This window comes from Aspergillus affinis (assembly GCF_023601865.1).
Source record: "Aspergillus affinis strain CMG 70 chromosome Unknown NODE_148_length_81065_cov_85_020028, whole genome shotgun sequence".
NCBI lineage: Eukaryota > Fungi > Ascomycota > Eurotiomycetes > Eurotiales > Aspergillaceae > Aspergillus > Aspergillus affinis.
In genome coordinates this window covers 12,778-30,387 of record NW_026515929.1, presented here as the reverse complement: position 1 = coordinate 30,387, position 17,610 = coordinate 12,778, and the positions used below count along the sequence as shown (strand labels likewise).

The 17,610-nt window shown below is 51.9% G+C and overlaps 8 protein-coding genes across 8 annotated transcripts; 4 read left to right on the top strand and 4 right to left on the bottom strand.

The window, feature by feature from the left end:
* Positions 1-1,189: 1,189 nt before the first annotated feature.
* On the top strand, positions 1,190-2,124 carry KD926_002238 (uncharacterized protein; the record flags this gene model as incomplete). Its single annotated transcript, XM_053094054.1, has 3 exons — positions 1,190-1,310; positions 1,707-1,784; positions 1,952-2,124. 3 exons carry the CDS (start codon positions 1,190-1,192, stop codon positions 2,122-2,124), a joined length of 372 nt encoding a protein of 123 aa, XP_052951131.1.
* A 2,580-nt stretch (positions 2,125-4,704) lies between these two features.
* KD926_002237 (putative Golgi traffic protein SFT2) lies at positions 4,705-6,343 on the top strand (the record flags this gene model as incomplete). The annotated part of the gene is made up of 4 exons (XM_053094053.1): positions 4,705-4,936; positions 5,222-5,342; positions 5,564-5,714; positions 6,191-6,343. 4 exons carry the CDS (start codon positions 4,705-4,707, stop codon positions 6,341-6,343), a joined length of 657 nt encoding a protein of 218 aa, XP_052951130.1.
* Positions 6,344-6,813: 470 nt separating this feature from the next.
* KD926_002236 (tRNA ligase) lies at positions 6,814-9,303 on the bottom strand (the record flags this gene model as incomplete). The annotated part of the gene is made up of 1 exon (XM_053094052.1): positions 6,814-9,303. One exon carries the CDS (start codon positions 9,301-9,303, stop codon positions 6,814-6,816), a length of 2,490 nt encoding a protein of 829 aa, XP_052951129.1.
* A 498-nt stretch (positions 9,304-9,801) lies between these two features.
* KD926_002235 (ankyrin repeat protein) lies at positions 9,802-10,452 on the top strand (the record flags this gene model as incomplete). The annotated part of the gene is made up of 1 exon (XM_053094049.1): positions 9,802-10,452. One exon carries the CDS (start codon positions 9,802-9,804, stop codon positions 10,450-10,452), a length of 651 nt encoding a protein of 216 aa, XP_052951128.1.
* A 616-nt stretch (positions 10,453-11,068) lies between these two features.
* KD926_002234 (vacuolar protein sorting family 37 protein) lies at positions 11,069-11,905 on the top strand (the record flags this gene model as incomplete). The annotated part of the gene is made up of 2 exons (XM_053094048.1): positions 11,069-11,358; positions 11,419-11,905. 2 exons carry the CDS (start codon positions 11,069-11,071, stop codon positions 11,903-11,905), a joined length of 777 nt encoding a protein of 258 aa, XP_052951127.1.
* A 187-nt stretch (positions 11,906-12,092) lies between these two features.
* On the bottom strand, positions 12,093-13,453 carry KD926_002233 (phosphatase PAP2 family protein; the record flags this gene model as incomplete). Its single annotated transcript, XM_053094047.1, has 4 exons — positions 12,093-12,589; positions 12,662-13,176; positions 13,245-13,338; positions 13,387-13,453. 4 exons carry the CDS (start codon positions 13,451-13,453, stop codon positions 12,093-12,095), a joined length of 1,173 nt encoding a protein of 390 aa, XP_052951126.1.
* A 268-nt stretch (positions 13,454-13,721) lies between these two features.
* Positions 13,722-14,864, bottom strand: KD926_002232 (aldo/keto reductase; the record flags this gene model as incomplete). The annotated part of the gene is made up of 4 exons (XM_053094046.1): positions 13,722-13,921; positions 13,985-14,312; positions 14,395-14,659; positions 14,725-14,864. 4 exons carry the CDS (start codon positions 14,862-14,864, stop codon positions 13,722-13,724), a joined length of 933 nt encoding a protein of 310 aa, XP_052951125.1.
* Positions 14,865-16,769: 1,905 nt separating this feature from the next.
* Positions 16,770-17,488, bottom strand: KD926_002231 (GFA family protein; the record flags this gene model as incomplete). The annotated part of the gene is made up of 3 exons (XM_053094045.1): positions 16,770-17,073; positions 17,222-17,401; positions 17,481-17,488. 3 exons carry the CDS (start codon positions 17,486-17,488, stop codon positions 16,770-16,772), a joined length of 492 nt encoding a protein of 163 aa, XP_052951124.1.
* Positions 17,489-17,610: the final 122 nt, after the last annotated feature.

Below are 17,610 nucleotides of genomic sequence, written 5' to 3'. Positions count from 1 at the left end.
ACTACGCTGAAGATGGAGGGTGTCAACGCCCAGATTCATTGAAGAAAGGGGGGTGTGGGCAAAAGCAAGATGGTGTAGCCAACTTCTTGTTCCTCAAGGAGGGTTGTACAGTCCGGTGGGGGGGAATCAAGCATCCACTATCATCCCATGAGCAGCCAGGTACTACAGCTTTGTCACCTGTTCCTCACTGTCCGCCATGACTCACCGCGGTCAGGCTAGGCTGGATGGTTTGGAAGAGAGAGAAAAGAGAAAAATCGATTTTTAGCGGATAAATTTAGTAGGTTTTAGTTGAGGAAGATTAGCAGGAATTCTGGGTGACATTAGTCGGACGGACTTGAGAACTGACGCTGAGTAGAATGTATCAGATGCCCCGTTCGGGCAAACCCCAAACATACCAAGAGGGGGATGATGACCCCGAAGCGTGAGGCCAAATTAGCGTCGCAATTTAATAAAAATAGCCAGAAAAATGATACCGATAACAATATTACTAGTAGGGGACAGGGGGAGGGATGACATCATTGCAGTGGGAAATGCATCAATTAATGGGGTATGATTTATGGTTTCTGGGTTAAAAAAAGAAATCCTCCCTCCCTCCTTCGATTAAAATACTCAGTAAATAGGGAAATCAATCAAAAGGCAGCCCTGATTTTACCCTCTCGTAATGTCTTGCCGACAATACGACCCTAATGGCGGGTACTGCTGGAATGTATGGATGATCGTGGGACACCATGTGGAAGGGATGGATGGGGGAAACGATCTCCTTTCTGCAAGCCTGGTGCAGCTCTGTCCAAGGATGTCGGGTCTCCCCCATACCTGGTTATCGAGGGATAATCAATCCTCACGGACGAGGGGAGGACGCTAAGAAGATCGACAAACCAAGAAACCGATTCAACCGGGAGGGAAAGGAAGAGAAAAAGAAAAAGAAAACGAAAGCGAGACGCGCAAGATAGGTGTGCAGCTAGGCGGTAGTAGTAATGTTGGATTCTTGAGTCGCAGCGTGTTGGATGACCGGTGGACACGACCCTTGATGACGACGGGACTACCGCTTATGCTATAATCGCAGTCTATTATTACTCAGTCTCGGGAAGAGTAGGATCCTGATTTACTAGATCTGCGAGGCTGGGATTTTCTGCAGTAGCCGCACCGCCGCAGTATCAGAGCTGCCTTCTCCCACAAGGCGACGCCGCTGATGAGTCCAAACCCCCGGATCCCCACGGCCGTCCGAGCGTTCTTCGACGCTGACACTCAAAAGGCGGTCCGTGACACGGTGCAGGCTAGAGATCCTGTCGCCTCCCGAGACGAAGTGCGTGGTGCGTTTCTGCGGGGATGTGTGATAGGCCGGAGGGGTCACCTTTTTCAGTTCGAGGCGTTTTCCCTTGCGCAGAGAGGAGGGAAATCGATGAGAGGATTATGGAGAGATAATGGAACTAGTCATCATGATTCCCTAGTGGACTGCCTATTCCGGTCCGACCATTTAATTAATTCATTAATTCCCTTTACACATTACAGTACGGAGTAGCTCTGGTCGCTGTCCGCTCGAGTAAGATTCCTTCTATCAGTCATTCTTCCTGCTCGTTTGGTCATCCGTGATTTGGAATACTGCGGATCTAGGAATGTGGGTGCCATCTCTTAGCTCGGCTTCAGCTCCTCCGTGAAGACTTGACCTTGGAGATAGGAATGCTGTCAAAATATGCTAACCCAATCAGCGCCCCCATTCCAATCTACTGCCATCTCTTCCCCGGCTAAAACCTGCTACGGCGCAAGTACACTGCAGGATAGGTCAGGTATGCCAAGCCGATATGATGTTTCCTCTCCTCCTAGAGACATACTCAGTAGTCACCCACCGATGTGGGTGGGTGTGGGTAGATTGTATGGAACGTACCATGTATATGTACTTCGTGCATACGTACATACCTACAGGTATGTCGGTACTGGCATGGTTTCCCTTCAGCGCAAGTGTCAAGCATGATGGCAGCAGAAGATGCGGTGTGGGGTGGGACCAAGGCACGGCACATACCGACAAACCCCATCAACTACGCTTCCTGCATGTCTGCAGTCTGGTTGACAATCGGATGGTGCTTCATCCGGACGCGAACGGGGGTGACTCGTGCTGCTTCACTCTGAGGGAGGCGGTTTTTTGGCTCCCGTGGTCGTCCCGTCCCGTCAAGGTTCGGAGTGCATGGCCGCGATATCCACGGTTGACTGCAAGGAGACGCACCCCGGGACGCCTGTTAACCTGTTAATTATGGCCATTCTGCCATGGCCGTGCAGATGCGAAGTTGGCGTTTCAGGAACTGCCCCCGGTAAGTTACAGGATGCGAATCCTTTTATTCTTGGGTTGCCTTCGGTTATTCTTCGTAAGCGTCCGGGCTAATATGACACCCTGTAGATAGCGAGCCCGTGTCTCTCCATGGGAGAAGGTGGATATCATATCCGCTTGTGATAGGCAATGTAACATGGGAAACCTTGTGAGTGGTCTCGGATATAAGATAGGGTTATTACCCGTTTTCCCTTTTTTATTTTCCTTGGTTTTATGTGATTTTTGATGTTATTCTATTTTACTTAGTATGATTTCTTTTTTTCTTTCTTTTCTTCCTCTCCTAATACCCCAGAGCAGGACATCTGAATTAGAAACCATGATGCTGATGTCTGTGACAGTGTCTGTGACCGCACCGAGCTCAACGCGGGTTCTGCTTAAGATGTCATCGAGCGCTGCAAACCAGTCATTTACCTTGGATGGTTTAACCCGCCGTTCGGATGATCTGCCCGATCGATGGGGGGAAAAAACGCAAGTGCCCAGCTACGTAATGTGTCTCTGATCAGACTTTCTCCGCCCGGGCTCGTTATACTTTCCGATTAGACCGCGTAGTACCCGTACATGGAGTTCAAGTAGACTTCTGCACTCAACGGCTGCTCTAGCAACGATCGACTGGGCTAAGAAGGAGACCAAGCAGGGGGTTGATGGGGGATTTGCGATCGTCACTGGCCCAAGCAGCGTACCCTCTTGGAGATTGTCGGGTCTCCCGATACTGACTATCTGTATTGGCGACTGAATACGGGCTAGTAGTGAGTCGGCGAGGAGTCATACCAGAGAGCGACTATGCTCGTTGGGGTAGGGTTGGCTGATTCGTACTGAGTACTGCTCCGTCGATCTACCGTAGAACTCGCCCTAACGCGAGTGATGTAGGTGTGGTTCGGTCGCTCATAGGTAACCAGGCAGAGGAACTAAGAAGGGAACAATGGAAGGATGAAATAATAATAATGAATGAATGTCGATGGTCAGCGGGAACGGCGCTAAATGATTAAACCCCATGGGCGGTGGCGGAATCGCTCCAATCGCCTCAAGCGGGGAGGGCACGGACCAGGATGGGTGGCCAATCAATTGCATCGGTGCCGTCCCCTGCGGTACATCCTCAGTCGCTCATTGGTGGATAGTCGGCAGAGGGTGGGATCACTAGTGCGGATCAGGCTTAGTGCCGTCACCTGGCCCCGTCACCGTTGCGCCCGGCTTCGATTGGTGGCTCAGCCAACCCACCCAAGCTCGACTTGGAACCTCCATTCCTCTCGCGTCTCTTCCCTCCAGCCTGTTCAGAGACACCGGCCGAAGGCTACCACCAGAATAGCTTCTTCGATCGCTGTTATTACTATTACGACGACGGAGTACTGACACAGTCGAGTTCGGTTCCAACTCTCGTGGTATGTAACCCTCCCCCCCTGGTCTTTCCAACCCCGGCACTGTTCTTGTTTTTATGATTATGATTTGGTTTTATTTTTGTAAACCACCTGCTCAACCCTCCCACACACACCCCTCCCCCTCCCTTTCCAAAGTCAGATGACGATGGCTAATGCTGCCGCCTGTCTAGAAGCGATCTCTATCGTGCGTTGGTTTGGTGCTAGAGCCTTAGGTTACGCCGTCCGATTTTGACTCTACCATCATCTTGCAGCAGTCTCCCCCTCCCTCCCTCCCTCCTCACCTTCCTATTCTCCGCAAGCCTTCTCCACCAGGCTATCGTGCTAGTAGCCCTTATCGATCCGTCTATTACACCTTCGATACATTACCTTAGTCGCGCTCACATTCCCCGTGCTGGATTGGTTGTATATCGTCATTCCTGCCGCCGACTGACCAACCGCTCTACCGAACTCGGACATCCCCCTCCCTCCCTCTCGGAATAAAATCCATCAAAGAAAATTAGAATTCGACCGCGAGTTAATTTACACGATCGCCAAAGGGAATCAATCACAAGCTTATCGGGTTGACGAGCGTCCAAGAAAAGCACGACTTGCTAGCGGGTGCTCGAAGTTGCCCCGTGCCCAAGCTCCTCTCGGGTGTTTTAGTCCGGTTGCGCAACAGTCATCTGGCCCGCCGACCGCTGGTTACGCCAGACACCTTCTCGTCCACACTGGCTGATTGATATCTGCAGATCATCTGCACGTACATACTGGTTTCCGCCGTGCATAGTCCCTGCAGAGGGTTCCTCAGCTTGACATTCTAGCGTTGCGTTCTCACTGGTCTGCCTGCCGTTGACACTAACGCTGGTCCGGTCTTGCTTTCTTGCAGCCAAAAAGCCTCTCGTCTTCTTCCCCTTACCCACACCCTCCCCCCCTCTTTCTCACTCCACCCCCCTCCCTTTTCCAACAAATTCGCCTTCTTCGGCACGCATATCAGACACTACAGGGGGGTCCCAAAGGAAGCAGATCACAACCATGACCTCTAATTCGTTCCGCGACTCGGTCAACTCCTTAGGCTGGGCGCGACGAGACCCCGATCTACCGGTGCGCACCAATAACTCGTCGGCGTCGACTCCTTTCCTATCACGGTTACAGTCATGGAATCCGTTTGGAGGGGAGGGCTATGTGCAACTGCCCACTCACGAAGCTCCGGGAGCTCCCCTACCGGCTGCAAATCGACGGGAAGAGGAGGACACTTTCTTTGCCCGTAAGATTTCCCCGAGCCCATGACCGATGGCTCCGACCAGCTCTTGTCTTTTCCCTGATTTGCTGCACTGCCTGGTCCAGGTGACAACCGTTCAGTTCCTGCGTCTGGCTGGGTTTCACGGAAGCCGTGGGGACGAGCGTATCTAGTTGGACCGTGCCTTGATTTTCGTCTCTCCTACCCACCCCCAGGGTGCAAAAAAAAAGGAAGGGAAAAGAAAGGCATGGACGAAGTGAGAGGGAAATCGAAATCGAATCATGCCTGGCTAACCATCTGATGTTTCTCCAGTGAGTCGGTGGGATCGCATGCTCGTCTTTGCGGCATGCAACCTTGGAGCGGCGGTCTGCTTCATGATTTGTTTTTTCCTGTTTCCGGTGCTGTCGCTCAAACCCCGCAAGTTTGCGATTTTGTAAGTGGCTTCGTCGTCCTCTCTCCTCCCACTGCATTCTTCACACCGGCCCTGGCACGATGCGGTGTAGGGCTTGTCATGCCTGTGGCCTGTGGCTGTACCACGCCCGGTCGATCTTGCCCGCATAGACGTCCGTGCTGCTCCTTGCCAAGATCGAATCACCCTACTTCTCTGCCCTGCCAAAACGCTGACACCAACCGGTTTGGGGCGGTTCAATCTAGATGGTCCGTCGGCTCTCTTCTCTTCCTGCTATCATGGGCGGTTCTCATGGGACCCCTGGTCTACGCTAAGCATCTGGTCTCGGGATCACGGCTACCCTTTACGGCCGCCTATTTTGGTTCGATTGCCATGACTCTCTACTTTGCCATCGGAGTAAGTTGTTGCCTGTTGAATCTAGTCCCCACTCTTTTTTCTTCTGTTCTCTTTTTTCTTTTTGGTTTTTCTTTCCTCCCTATTTTTTTCTGTTTTTTCTTTTCTTTCTCGTTGATTTGGTGGCTGTCCCATCCGTCCCCTGTTCCGGACGCTTCTCAAGATTCGCGCTTCTGCCGCCTTCCGCCTCGCGGGCTCCCCGTGCGGTCGTGTTGAGAATCGCGATAAGACACGATCTTGCATTCCTCCCCCTCCCCCCCCCCCCCCCCTCTCCGCTTGATGCATATGCGCAAAAGGCTCCTGTCTGTTATGACATCATTCATGCACATGCCAGGCGTGACCTATTCTCCTTCGGGTGCAGACGAAATTTTCCCGCGACTCGAGGGAGCCGCATCCTTTGCTTATCCTCCCATCCCATGCGAATACACCTCCAGATGACTATGACACCAGGAATGAAAGCTAACCTGTTCTGTTTCCAGCTTCATTCGACCTTACTCACGCTCATCTCGTCCATCTTCCAGCTGGCCGCCCTCCTCTGGTACCTCGTCAGCTACTTCCCCATGGGCAGCACCGGCTTGCAGTTCATGGGCCGGTTCGGTGCTCAGCGCGTTTCCTCTTGGATAACCAACTAATAATACGACTTGACTTGGGATGTAACGTTGCGCTGTCGTTGAGCATATCTAGGTAGATAGATGGTTAGATGATCGTAGCGTTCCCTTCTTTATTCTATGTACAATTTAATAGATGATCCTTGACCTAGTTGTCTTTTTTTGAGTACGTGTATGATATCCGGTACTGTGTATATGTGGTCGAAGAAGTACACCCGAAAAGAAGATAAATCAGTCCTGTAAATGCTCATAACGTAAATATCTTTCGATTCGTCCTCTTTTTCTTGCTTTTGATCTTGTCTAAAACCCATCCTAAACCTAAACCTAATCATAAATAATCGTGAAACCGAGTCCTGTTCTATCCCATCCTATCCGGTCCATACATCTATCCAGCTAGATATCTATAGGTATAGATGGAATAAAAATGATGCTTATAATAACATCAAATATTGTTTCTCATCCCTCCATATCTGAACGTATGAAGCGAAAGAAGATCACCTCCGACTCATCACCACACTGACCTGTCCCGAAACGACCTTCACGCCGGGAATCTCAGCCTCCCAGATCCCCGTCCCAGGACCGGACCCGACCTTCAGCCAACGCTGCAGCAGATCGTTGCTCTCCTTCGGTTTGATAGCGGGCGACACGGTGCCGACCGTGACGTGCGGGATGGGGTTGGCGCACGACCACTCGGGATTCTGTTGGTCGTCGGCATCGGTAGCAGAGGAGGGCAGGATCCGGGCGACGAAGGCCATGAGGCGGTCGTCCCAGATGAGACGCTCGAGGCGGACGCGGACGGGAGCCAGGGCGGGAGTGACAGTGGGGTCGGACTCCGGTTTCGAGGCCATCTTGTCGAGGTAGCGACGGGTGTAGACGTCCCAGAGGTCCGGGCGGTCTTTTTTCGAGGCGCGGTGTATGAGGGTGACGTGGAAGGCGGGCTGGATGCGGCGGGAATGCAGGAGGTGGTTGTAGATGCGGGCCTTGTCGGGGCTGGTGGTGGACGCGGGGAAGAGGGATTGCAGGGTGTGGGTGATGTCGGCGGCGGGGAGGGTGATGCCGAAGTATTCGATGTTCTTTGCGAGCGTTTGCGGGTTGGGGGGAGGAGGTGGAGTGGAGGCAGCGCTGGGGTTGGGTTTCTGGTTGTTGCCGTTGTTGTTCTTCTGCTTGGGCCCCTTGTTGCCGTACTGATGGCTGAGGTCCAGCTGGACTTCGTACTCGGCCATGGCGCTGTGGATGGCGGCGTCCAGTTCCTGGGGAGTGGGCACCTGCTTGATGAGATGGGGGTAGAGGGAATGCAAGGAGGTGACCACCTTCTCGAGGTTCTCACGGGACGAGGCGGCCACGTCCAGGTCGATAGTGGCGTCGAAGCTCTTGTCCGGTTCGCGGTCGGTGTCGATGGCCTCGAAGCGTTTCAAGAATCCCTCCATGATGCCGATGACATCCTCGGAGTTCTGGGTGCCGGCGCGGATGGTCTGGTGGTTGTCTCCGCGGTCCAGGACCCGCCGGCGCGTCACCTCGCGAATCCCAGGGAGAAGCTGGTCCTTGGGCGCGTGAACATACTGAAGCGCGACGAAGCGAGCGTCGGGGACCACCGGAAGGAGATCATCTATGAGCTGCTGCCGTTCGCGTCGCATGTGGTTGTTGCGGTCTGCGATGACGACGGGGTGCGCGGCAAGAAGGTTGGTGATGTCGAGGGCGAACTTTTTTGGCTTGTTCTTCTGCTTGGGGATGTTGTCGTTCTGCACATGGCCCCAGTTGAACAGCTTGACCAAGGCAACCGCCACGGTTGTCTTTCCACACCCGAGCGAGGCGATGGGGGCCAGGATGACATTGTTGGTCACCTCGGTGGGGCCCTCGTTCTCCATGGCAATGATATCCGAGCCCTTGAGCCCGCGCTCTTGGAGGAAGCCTTCTCGCAGAGAGATGATTCCGTGGTTGTGCTGGTAAAGGGTTGTTAATTTGGGGTTTTTGACGAACTGCCGCCGGGCGTACTGCAGGTACTCCTCGGTGATCTTCTTGTGCTTCCTGATGTTGGGCACCTTCCCGGAGATGACCGCCTTGGTGCATTCACGCCACTGCCGGTACATCAGGTACGGCTCCTCGAATTTGTACTTGAAGAACCAGTCCTCCAGGGGCGCTGTGCTTGCTTCGTTCCTCTGACATCGAATCACGAACCCTTCGGTCTCTCGGCCATCCCAGGTTCCCGTCTCCGCGCACTGATCGAGGAACTTCTTTACCGTGTCGATATCGTCGTAGACCATGAATTTGGCCTTCTTGAACCCCCACTTATCGGCAAACTCATGGACTTCAGTGCTCGAGCATGTCGCGAACTGTGGAACGTTGAAGTTGAGACCGTGAATATATATTCCCGACGCAACCTGATCATAGGCCAAAACGTGCTCTTCGAAGCTGTCGTCGCACAGCTCGCCTACCGCGGTGGCATTCATCCGGCGCAGCTCTCGGGCCAGCTCTTTAACGGACTTGCCTACCGAGCTGACGTGCTTCTCAACCCATCGCTCACCGGCCTGCGCATGGCTCACTTCGGTATCCGGCCGTCCTCCGGTCGAATGTTTGCTGCACACCAACAACGAGTCGTCCTCCAGGCCCGCGATAAAGATGATGCATCCGTTTTCCTTCACGCTGAGCTCATAAGGACCCCGGGTCTGGTTTTCAATGTTCCTCCACTTGGTCTCGTTCACCTCGTCGACGTTGAAGAACTTATCGTAGCCGCGAACCGCGATCTCGGGGGTACCATCCTTCCTCTTGGTTGTGAACAATCCACGGGCGTATGTCGGAAGGTCGGATCGTTTGTAGTCCCAGTCCATAAACCTCCAGGAGTCCACGGCGATGTTATCGGACCCAGCGACCGGGAAAGTGGTTTTCTTGCAAATGAACGCCTTCTTCCCATCGCGCTTGGTCCTCTGGCTTGCTGTCTCCAGGCTGCCGACGAGTCGAACAACCTCCCTAACGTCTTGCTGCACCATTGTGCAACTGGTTCTTATTGGTGGCTCGATTCCTTTGAGATACGCAAGATTGACAGGAACTGCTGAAGCTCGAGGTGGGATCGCCAGGGTCGACGGGAGAAAGAGCCGAACGAAGGAAGGGAGTGTTCGCGAAATGGTGAACGAAGGGGAATTGGTAACGAGAAAAGGATTTGGGTATAAATAATCAGAGCATCCACTCCTGCCCAATATTCCAGGAGCGAGAAGCTATTTTTACCAAAATAAATTCAACCGGAAAATGTCTGGACTCTGGAGCCTTGTGTGACTCAAGCTTATCCGCGGTGGTTGCTTTGCGGGGCAGAAATTCACGCCGATCCTTTTCTTTTCTTTCTTTCTTCTCATCGTTCCGCCTGCGCCACTTCGTCCCCTTCTTTCTTCCAACCCAACAAACGGAATATTCCATCATCGACTGCCACTCCCGGATTCTTTGTGATACAATTCAAGACATTTGACTCATCCCTGAAGGGACTCTCCACCGCAATGACTCAACCCAACCCTTACATTCTGGCCGCCGAAAACCCCGCCGGGCTTCTCAATCTCCTACAATCCAACCCCTCCATCGCAAGTAGTCAAGATGAGCACGGATACTCGCTTCTTCACGCCGCCACGTCGTACGGACATATCGATCTGCTCCGCGCCCTAGTGAACGACTACAAGGTGGACATGAACCTGCTCGACGAGGACGGCGAGACCTGCCTATTCGTGACGGAGACCGTCGACATCGCCAAATGTCTCGTCGAGGAGCTGCGGGTGGACTACAACCGGAAGAACTACGAGGGATTCACGGCGCTGGACAACATCGAAACAGAAGACGCTTTCCCGGAGGTCGCCACATATCTTCGACAGGTGATGGGTCTCCCGATACCCTCGGAGCAGCCGGCGGGTGTGCTGAACCCCGCCCCGCCCCTGCCGCCGAATATCCAGGTGAACATGGGGACGGTGTCGGAGCAGGAAGTCAACGAGGGTGCCGATCAGGTGGATCCCGAATTCAAGCGCCGGATCGATGAGCTGGCGGCGCGCGAGGACTTCCACAGCGAGGCGACGCAAAGTGAATTGCGAGATTTAGTCCAGGACGCTCTACGGGGGAATATCGATACGCGGGATCGGGAAGTGCGGCGTCGAGTGGATTAGAGAGAGAGCCTTGGATGTATTGGAAAATAGAAGATCTTATATTGGGGGTGGTTCAAGGGCACTTGACTCTCCAGTCGTGTCGTCCTCGCGATGATCAGGCCGTAGATGTCCGCTAATTGCAGGATGTCTACAACTTAGCTAGACTTGGCCAAGGCATGATTGTGTCCAGGATGCTGAGAAACGGATAGAACTCTTGAAATATAGGCCCTGTCCTGAAGAAAAACATAGAGGGGATCTCTCCAAGCCAGAGGCCGCTATGCACATGGCTTCAGGCCATGGAATTGGGGTATCTACAAGGCTACGAGCAGATAGTTAGTGGGCTAATTATGACATAATGAAGATATCAAAAGTAATGAGTTGATTAGATCTGGGCCACAACATGATCTGGCGGATATCCCTTTGCTATCAAAGTACCTACATATGCATGTGATGCACATACATATCTATATCTACTGAGTCCCGAGTCCTGAATACTTCGCTCTACTGCACCACATGTAGCACGTGACCTTCCCCGCATCCTCTCCGTTGCTGCCTGAGGTTCTCCCGTCTCCATTGGCTCGCGTCCGGCGTCATCCCCAGACGATTTCCCCTTCATCTTCCCTTTGGATTGGTGCAAATGCATCCGGCAGCCTTCCACCCTTCCGCTATGAATCCAGCCCTCAATCCCGACACCCCTCCCCCTCCCCCTCCCCCTCCCAAGCCCGGCAGCCACGAGGCTAGTCGAAGGGGTACACCGCAGATCAACCCATCTACACCACACTACCAGGACCCTCGGTACGCTTTGAACGGGATGGGCTCGCAGGGGCTTCATCAACAAACATCTTCCGGCATGGCCCATGCCAATCCTCTTCCCCAGGCCCCGACTGCCGAGGAGGGGTGGTTGCCTGACGCCGTCAAGGACAAAACGTATGACGTCCCCCCTCTCGGAGAAGAGAAGTGATTTCATCTAACCGGAAATGTATTCAGGACCGTGGACCTCCAGACCATTCTCAAAGACCCGAATCTCCTCTCTGCCCTCGCTAGCCAGCACCCCTCCTACTCCGCTCATCAGGAGAACCTCCAATCGCGACTCAAATACAACGAAGACCTAGCCAATCGTCTCCTGGAGCTTCAGGCCCATCTCACAGAGCTGCGCGGCTCGACCGAAACGCTTCTCTTGACGCATCAGTCCCTGGAGGTTTCCTGGCGCAAGAAACAATCGGAGCTGGATACCGCATTGGCTCCGTGGTCGCCCAAGGCATTATATCAGCGGCTGGCGGCGTCGATTGCCGAGCAGGAAGCTGTGTGCCAGGCGGTGGAGGAGAGCTTTCTCGAGGAGGAGCATCACGGGCGAGCTACCGAGAAAGAAGTTGCCGATTGGATCCGCCGAGTGAGGGCCGAGAGTTCCAAATTAGCCGCTAGAAGGGAAGCCAAAGCTAGATGGGATGAGGGGAGAGTGGGTGGTTGGAGGTGAACGTTGGTGGCACGTTTGCGTGGCCTTCAACTAGAAAGATGGGAGATCAAGAATTACTAACATGAGTCCAAAAACAACTATTATACTGCAAAGGCTGATTACACATATTACATATCGCACCCGGGAAGATTCAACGCCGGCGATGTCCTTGTCTCGTCTCCATCACCCTTGTCGAAGGATGTCAGGCTCATTCCGCCAAGTTACGTCTCCCACTTTCGAGGTCCACCATGTCCTCGTGCCTTTCGGTATCTGTTGTCACAGGAACTTCCCCAGTGTTTGACCAATTGTCGGCACCAACGTGGCTAGAAAGTCCAATCCCTTTAACAAACGCGTGTCGTGGACTTCTTGCTCCCCATGACCAGCCTCCGCCGCGCATGATGGGAAGATGGTACAGTCGGAACCCAACCCAAGCGAAAACCACTCCCATGAGGGTCCCGATTATGATATCAAACGCATGGTGTCGGAAGTCGAACCAGCGCGATGCGGCTATGAAGAAAGCGACGGCAATTGGAACAAACGCGACAATGACCATGTACACCGGCGGGGCCGCCCCTTGGGTGCGAATTGATTCTCGATTCTGTACCCGCAGCTCCTGACTTAGGGGCGAATGGGCCAGATACGGGAACCCAATAGCGAATTTGGAACATAACCAGAGGCTAAAATATCCCAAACCCGCGAATGCGACTGGAAACAGCGTCATTAGTATTTCGCTTCGGTGCTGGGTATTCCAACGGCTACAAGAGCTTTTAAACTTACTGGATGAATGGCCACTGGGAAAGCTAGAGAATCCATCCACTTTCAGATCATCAGACTTATCCCGACATATCTCCCATGTCACCAACGTAGGCGCCTCGCTAACCCTCTGGCCCAGACCACTGACAGCATACGAGGCAACGTCGGAAAGGTCTGGGTTGCAACGCGCAAGCATGTCAGGACGGGGTCGGCCATACAAGGCCTTCAGGCCCTGAGTAGCCATAAAAACCCCGGCGACAGATAGGCCCAGGCCCAGCCACGCGGCGTTCCACTCCCATATCTTAGACTTCACTAGCAGTAGCCGAGAGCCTGTATCCCGAGAGACGGAGGCAGGGACAAAGAGCAAGATTACCAGAAAAATGATCACAGCTGGAGCAATCAGCGAGACCACCACCAGGACACTGGTCCGGACCGTCTCGTCCTCCGTGTAGGGAAAAGAGATGCTCTGATCATTCAAAGCAAACGGGCGGTGGTTAGGAGTGACGCGAGAAAATCCGTATCCAATAAGTGCGATACCACTGCAGCAAGAACATCAATATCAAGAAGCTTCTGAACCAACCAGCTGAAGAGAATAGGGGTATCATACATAATAAAGATCCAGTCGATGATGTACGACAGCACGAGGCGCTTAGAAATGCCCTGGCGAGCATTTGCCAACATGGAAGAACCCATGCTAGACTCTATGAACTATACACGTCTCTAGTATATCCAAAACTGACCAAACTCACGAAACCGAGCTGCGTCGACGAGACGGTCGCAGGCAAGGGATGACAACGAAGCGGAACCTGCCGGCATGGTGGAGGGACAAAGACAATGACGGCGTACAGAAGAAAACAGCCGAGCGATCTTGGCTCAACGCTGACGAGAGCTCCCTGGACTGCGCCACGATCTAAAGGTCTTGGGGTCTCTGCTGGAAAAGTTTAAATAAGTGCAGCTGATATTTGAGTACGGGGTACTTTGCATTAACATTCGTTTCCTCGTTTGAGCTAACTAGAATAATTAAACTGACTAGTTACATCATCATACATAGCGGCATGGGTCTGACGTCAATAAAGGCACTTCTTTAGTTCTTTCCCTCCAGGTCAGTAAAGAAGTCTCGACCAAAGTCCTTGCTGCTGTCGTTGAATCGAAGCTTCTTATTGATGCCTTGGATCTTCTTCATATCCTCGTCGCTCAACTTGAAGTCGCCCTCAAGGTTCGCCTTGATGCGCGAGGGAGTCTTGGACTTGGGAAGCACGGAATGACCCTGGGTGATACCCCATGCTATTTAAATTGTCAGCTTTGTTGCCTCACTATACATACCGAATTAAGGTAAATATAACTTACCGAGAGCAACCTGCGCTCCGCTCTTGTTGTACTTCTTACCGATCTCCACCAACACCGGATCCTCGATGAGCTTGCCGATGGTGCCATGCTCCGAGTAGAGCGCGTTCTGGTTTCCGAATGGCGAGTAGTGAGTGATATGGATGCCCTTGGACTTTTGCCAGTCGACGAATTCCCGCTGCTGCAGCCACGGGTGGCTTTCCAGCTGGTGCGCCGCAGGGACGACCGAGGTACTCTTCAGCAAATGCTCCATTTCGGCCTTGGAGAAGTTTGAGACACCGATAGCCTTGACCTTGCCAGTGGGCAACAGTTTCTCGAGAGCCTTATATGTCTGCAGAGAAAGGGAAGGAGCAAGGATTAGTATACTGTCTTGGACAAAGGTAAAGCTTTTTTTCTAATCAATCGAAACATACCGCGACGTAGTCGGTTTCGACAACAGCAGGCTTTCCATTAGCATCTTTAGGGAACGACTCGGAGCCGCGCTTGAATGCCACTGGCCAGTGAATCAGAAACAAGTCGACATAGTCCAGCTGCAGATCGTCGAGGGAGTCCTGAAGGGCCTGGGGCACATCGTCCGGGTGGTGCTTGTTGTTCCAGAGCTTGGTCGTGATGAAAAGCTGATCGCGAGGCACTTCGCTCTTCTTGATGGCAGCACCCACGGCCTTCTCGGTGCCGTAACTATTGTTTGAAGATATGGTCAGCAATGCTACGCGCTATCCGACAGCAAGAGGAAGAAGCCTTACATGCGAGCTGTATCAATGTGGCGGTATCCTGCCTTGATAGCTTCGATCACAGCCTGCTCCTGCTCTTCGGCGTCCTGCCAGGTTCCGAATCCGACGGCAGGAATCTCTGCGCCGTTGTTAAGCTTGAAAGTGGTCGACATCTTGGTAGGATATGAATTAGTTAACAAAGAATTCAATTATTCCTGGGGCTGAATAGGTCTACTACGGAGAAGAGGAGTTTCATTTATATCCTGTCGATTCACTCAGTTGAATCGACGTCAATTTGACGCATCCAGGCCTGGCCCCTAGCTATGGGTATGACGTTTGCGCGAACCAGAGTCTCAGCTATCCAGCGTCGAGCTGCAGACAACCAGGTTGTTTTGCTTTCATCTGCTCACCGATGGGCCACCACGTGGAGATCATTGACTCCACTGCGTTGAGCAAGTAAAACCAGCAATGGTTGGTACCGTTACGTAGTGGTGAATGGTGGATTTTGCCTGATCTCATCAATCCACTCCCAGCTTCCTCCAGGGAAATCAAACCATCGCCATGTTTGCTCCATAGAGGGTATTCAAAGGATATAGACAAAATAGATAGAGGTTACAGTAGTTGGGGGAGCTATGAGTTTCATACAGAAACTACTAACAATGCTGCTCAATTTTAAGGACAATTCGAGGCCAAGAGCACGGCCCATTTGGGACTGTGTTTGTCTCCCAGACAAACAGCGCCTTTGGTGGGTTCCGCCAGCCGTGGCCCTAAGCTTCGTACTATAAAAGTCTGCCGCAACCCACAAACTTTTTTTTCTCAACTTGCACCATCTTGCAACTGCAGCTGCGTCCATTTGGACAACGCACTGTGCAATGTTCTTTCTCATCCGAAACTTGCAACATTCACCAAGAGGGTCATGCCTCTAGGACACAGGATTTAATGATGATCTCTGCTGTCTGCGACCACTTCTGTATCAATTGTAAAAGGTATGCTGGAACTTTTTTTGCTGCTTCTGATCTTCCGCTTTCATCCCTTCACACCTTCGATGATGACTCTATGACACGCTAAGGCATTCCTCAAACTTAATCACCATGTGGAATTCGTGTACAAACTCAAGTTTCAGCCTTGTCTGACTCCTTTTGGAAACCTTTCATTTGCTTCACTCACTTGTCTTGTATGACATCTGCTAACAAGCGATTGAATAGGTAAATACAACTTCCCACTATTCGTTGCCTCTTATCACCCCCTCGATGAGGATATTTTGAACGAACGGGCGGACAGACGTGTGCATCTGCCTGCATCCATCAAAAGCAAGGCGTACAAACCTTGCGGGTGTTAGGACGGTGCATTGATTGTTGAGAACTCGTCACCTGAGTCTTGAATTCAATCTATCATGGTTGTCAATCTCTTGACAGACAAGATGCTAACGGGCCTGCCCTAGGTAATACTTGTCCACATACCCAGTTCTACCCCAACACCTATCTCGTCAACATTATATGATGAATAGTTTATTCACACTGTTTGATCCCGCGTGGAAATGAACATTACCATAACAAAAATCTGATTTAATGAGGTGAGTTGTTACTGTCCTGATCATTTGGTCGCAATATATGCTAACCGTTTTCAAAGCCTGACTTCAGTTGACACAACTCAATCTTGGATCACTCATGCATGCTTCGAGATTTTTGCTGACTCGTCGACTTCTAAAGTAGGAACATCGTTTTGTAGAAGACTTGGTGTCATTAAAGTGTGAGTTGCCTTATATTTCTTTACTCTTTTGCACTTCATGATGAACAAATTTATTCGCTGTGTTCTTACTGAATACCGTTGAAGAAAAAACTAAATTTCACCTTGGAGAACTGATATTTGTGCTTCAAACAAATGTATCTGCGAACTTTTAATGTTGCTAAGGCTAACAAGTACGCTCGCAGGGCACTTCAATTACATATAATCATAATGATAATGTCAAACCTGATGCATATTTTTGTTCAATACTTTCCACTGTAGCCTTGGTCATTCGTAATCACCGTCAAATCATCACCGTCCATCAATGCACATAATGCCACCCAACTCAACCCCTACTTCATAAACAGCTTATGCTTCTTATGCCATCCCTCCAGGCTCTCTTCCGGGTATTCCTCAAAGACCTGCTTCTTCCCTTCCGGCCACCGAACCCAATCCGGCTTCGAGCCCTGCATGATACACACCATCTCGTCTGGAGCCGGCAAATCCGTATCGATGGCCGAGGCGAACGGATGAATGAGCTCTGGCCAATGCCGATCCCATAACCAGAGCATCGTGCCGCAATTGGAGCAAAAGTTCCGCTCGCTTGAGCATACCTTCTGATCGGGTGTGCCGCGGTTCATGATGGCGGAGTATTTCCTGCGTCGTGCATGCATTGATTAGCCTATCCTTGTTGCATTTGTTATTTAGAATAGCGGGCAGGTTGAATGGTATATGTGGGGTGCTTGTACGGGAGAATAGACATTATTGTATATAGAGAGAGTGTCAGTAAAGCGTTGCGACATACTTGATAACATCTTTTCCCTTCTTGATATTCAGACTGTCGTTGATGCCACCCAGGTTCACGCTGCCGTTGTATCCGCCCACTTTGCGACAGATACTACATGCGCAGAGCTGGTAGGGGACGGGGGTGCTCGAGTCGAGAGTGAATTCGACTGCGCCGCACTGGCAGCTGCCTTCGAGGGTCCTATTGGTAGTTACATACCGAGTTAGTTGGTGGAGGGGTTCGGGATGTAGGATGGGGTGTACTATAGGTAGTTGCGTACATGGGCATTTTGGAAGTATGGTTGAATTTATAGTTATAGGGTTCAGGAATTAACAATATGTTGCAGAAATGGCGCGTTCAAGCTGTCTGGAAATGCTATATAGAATTGCAGATATCCTAGACCAGCGACG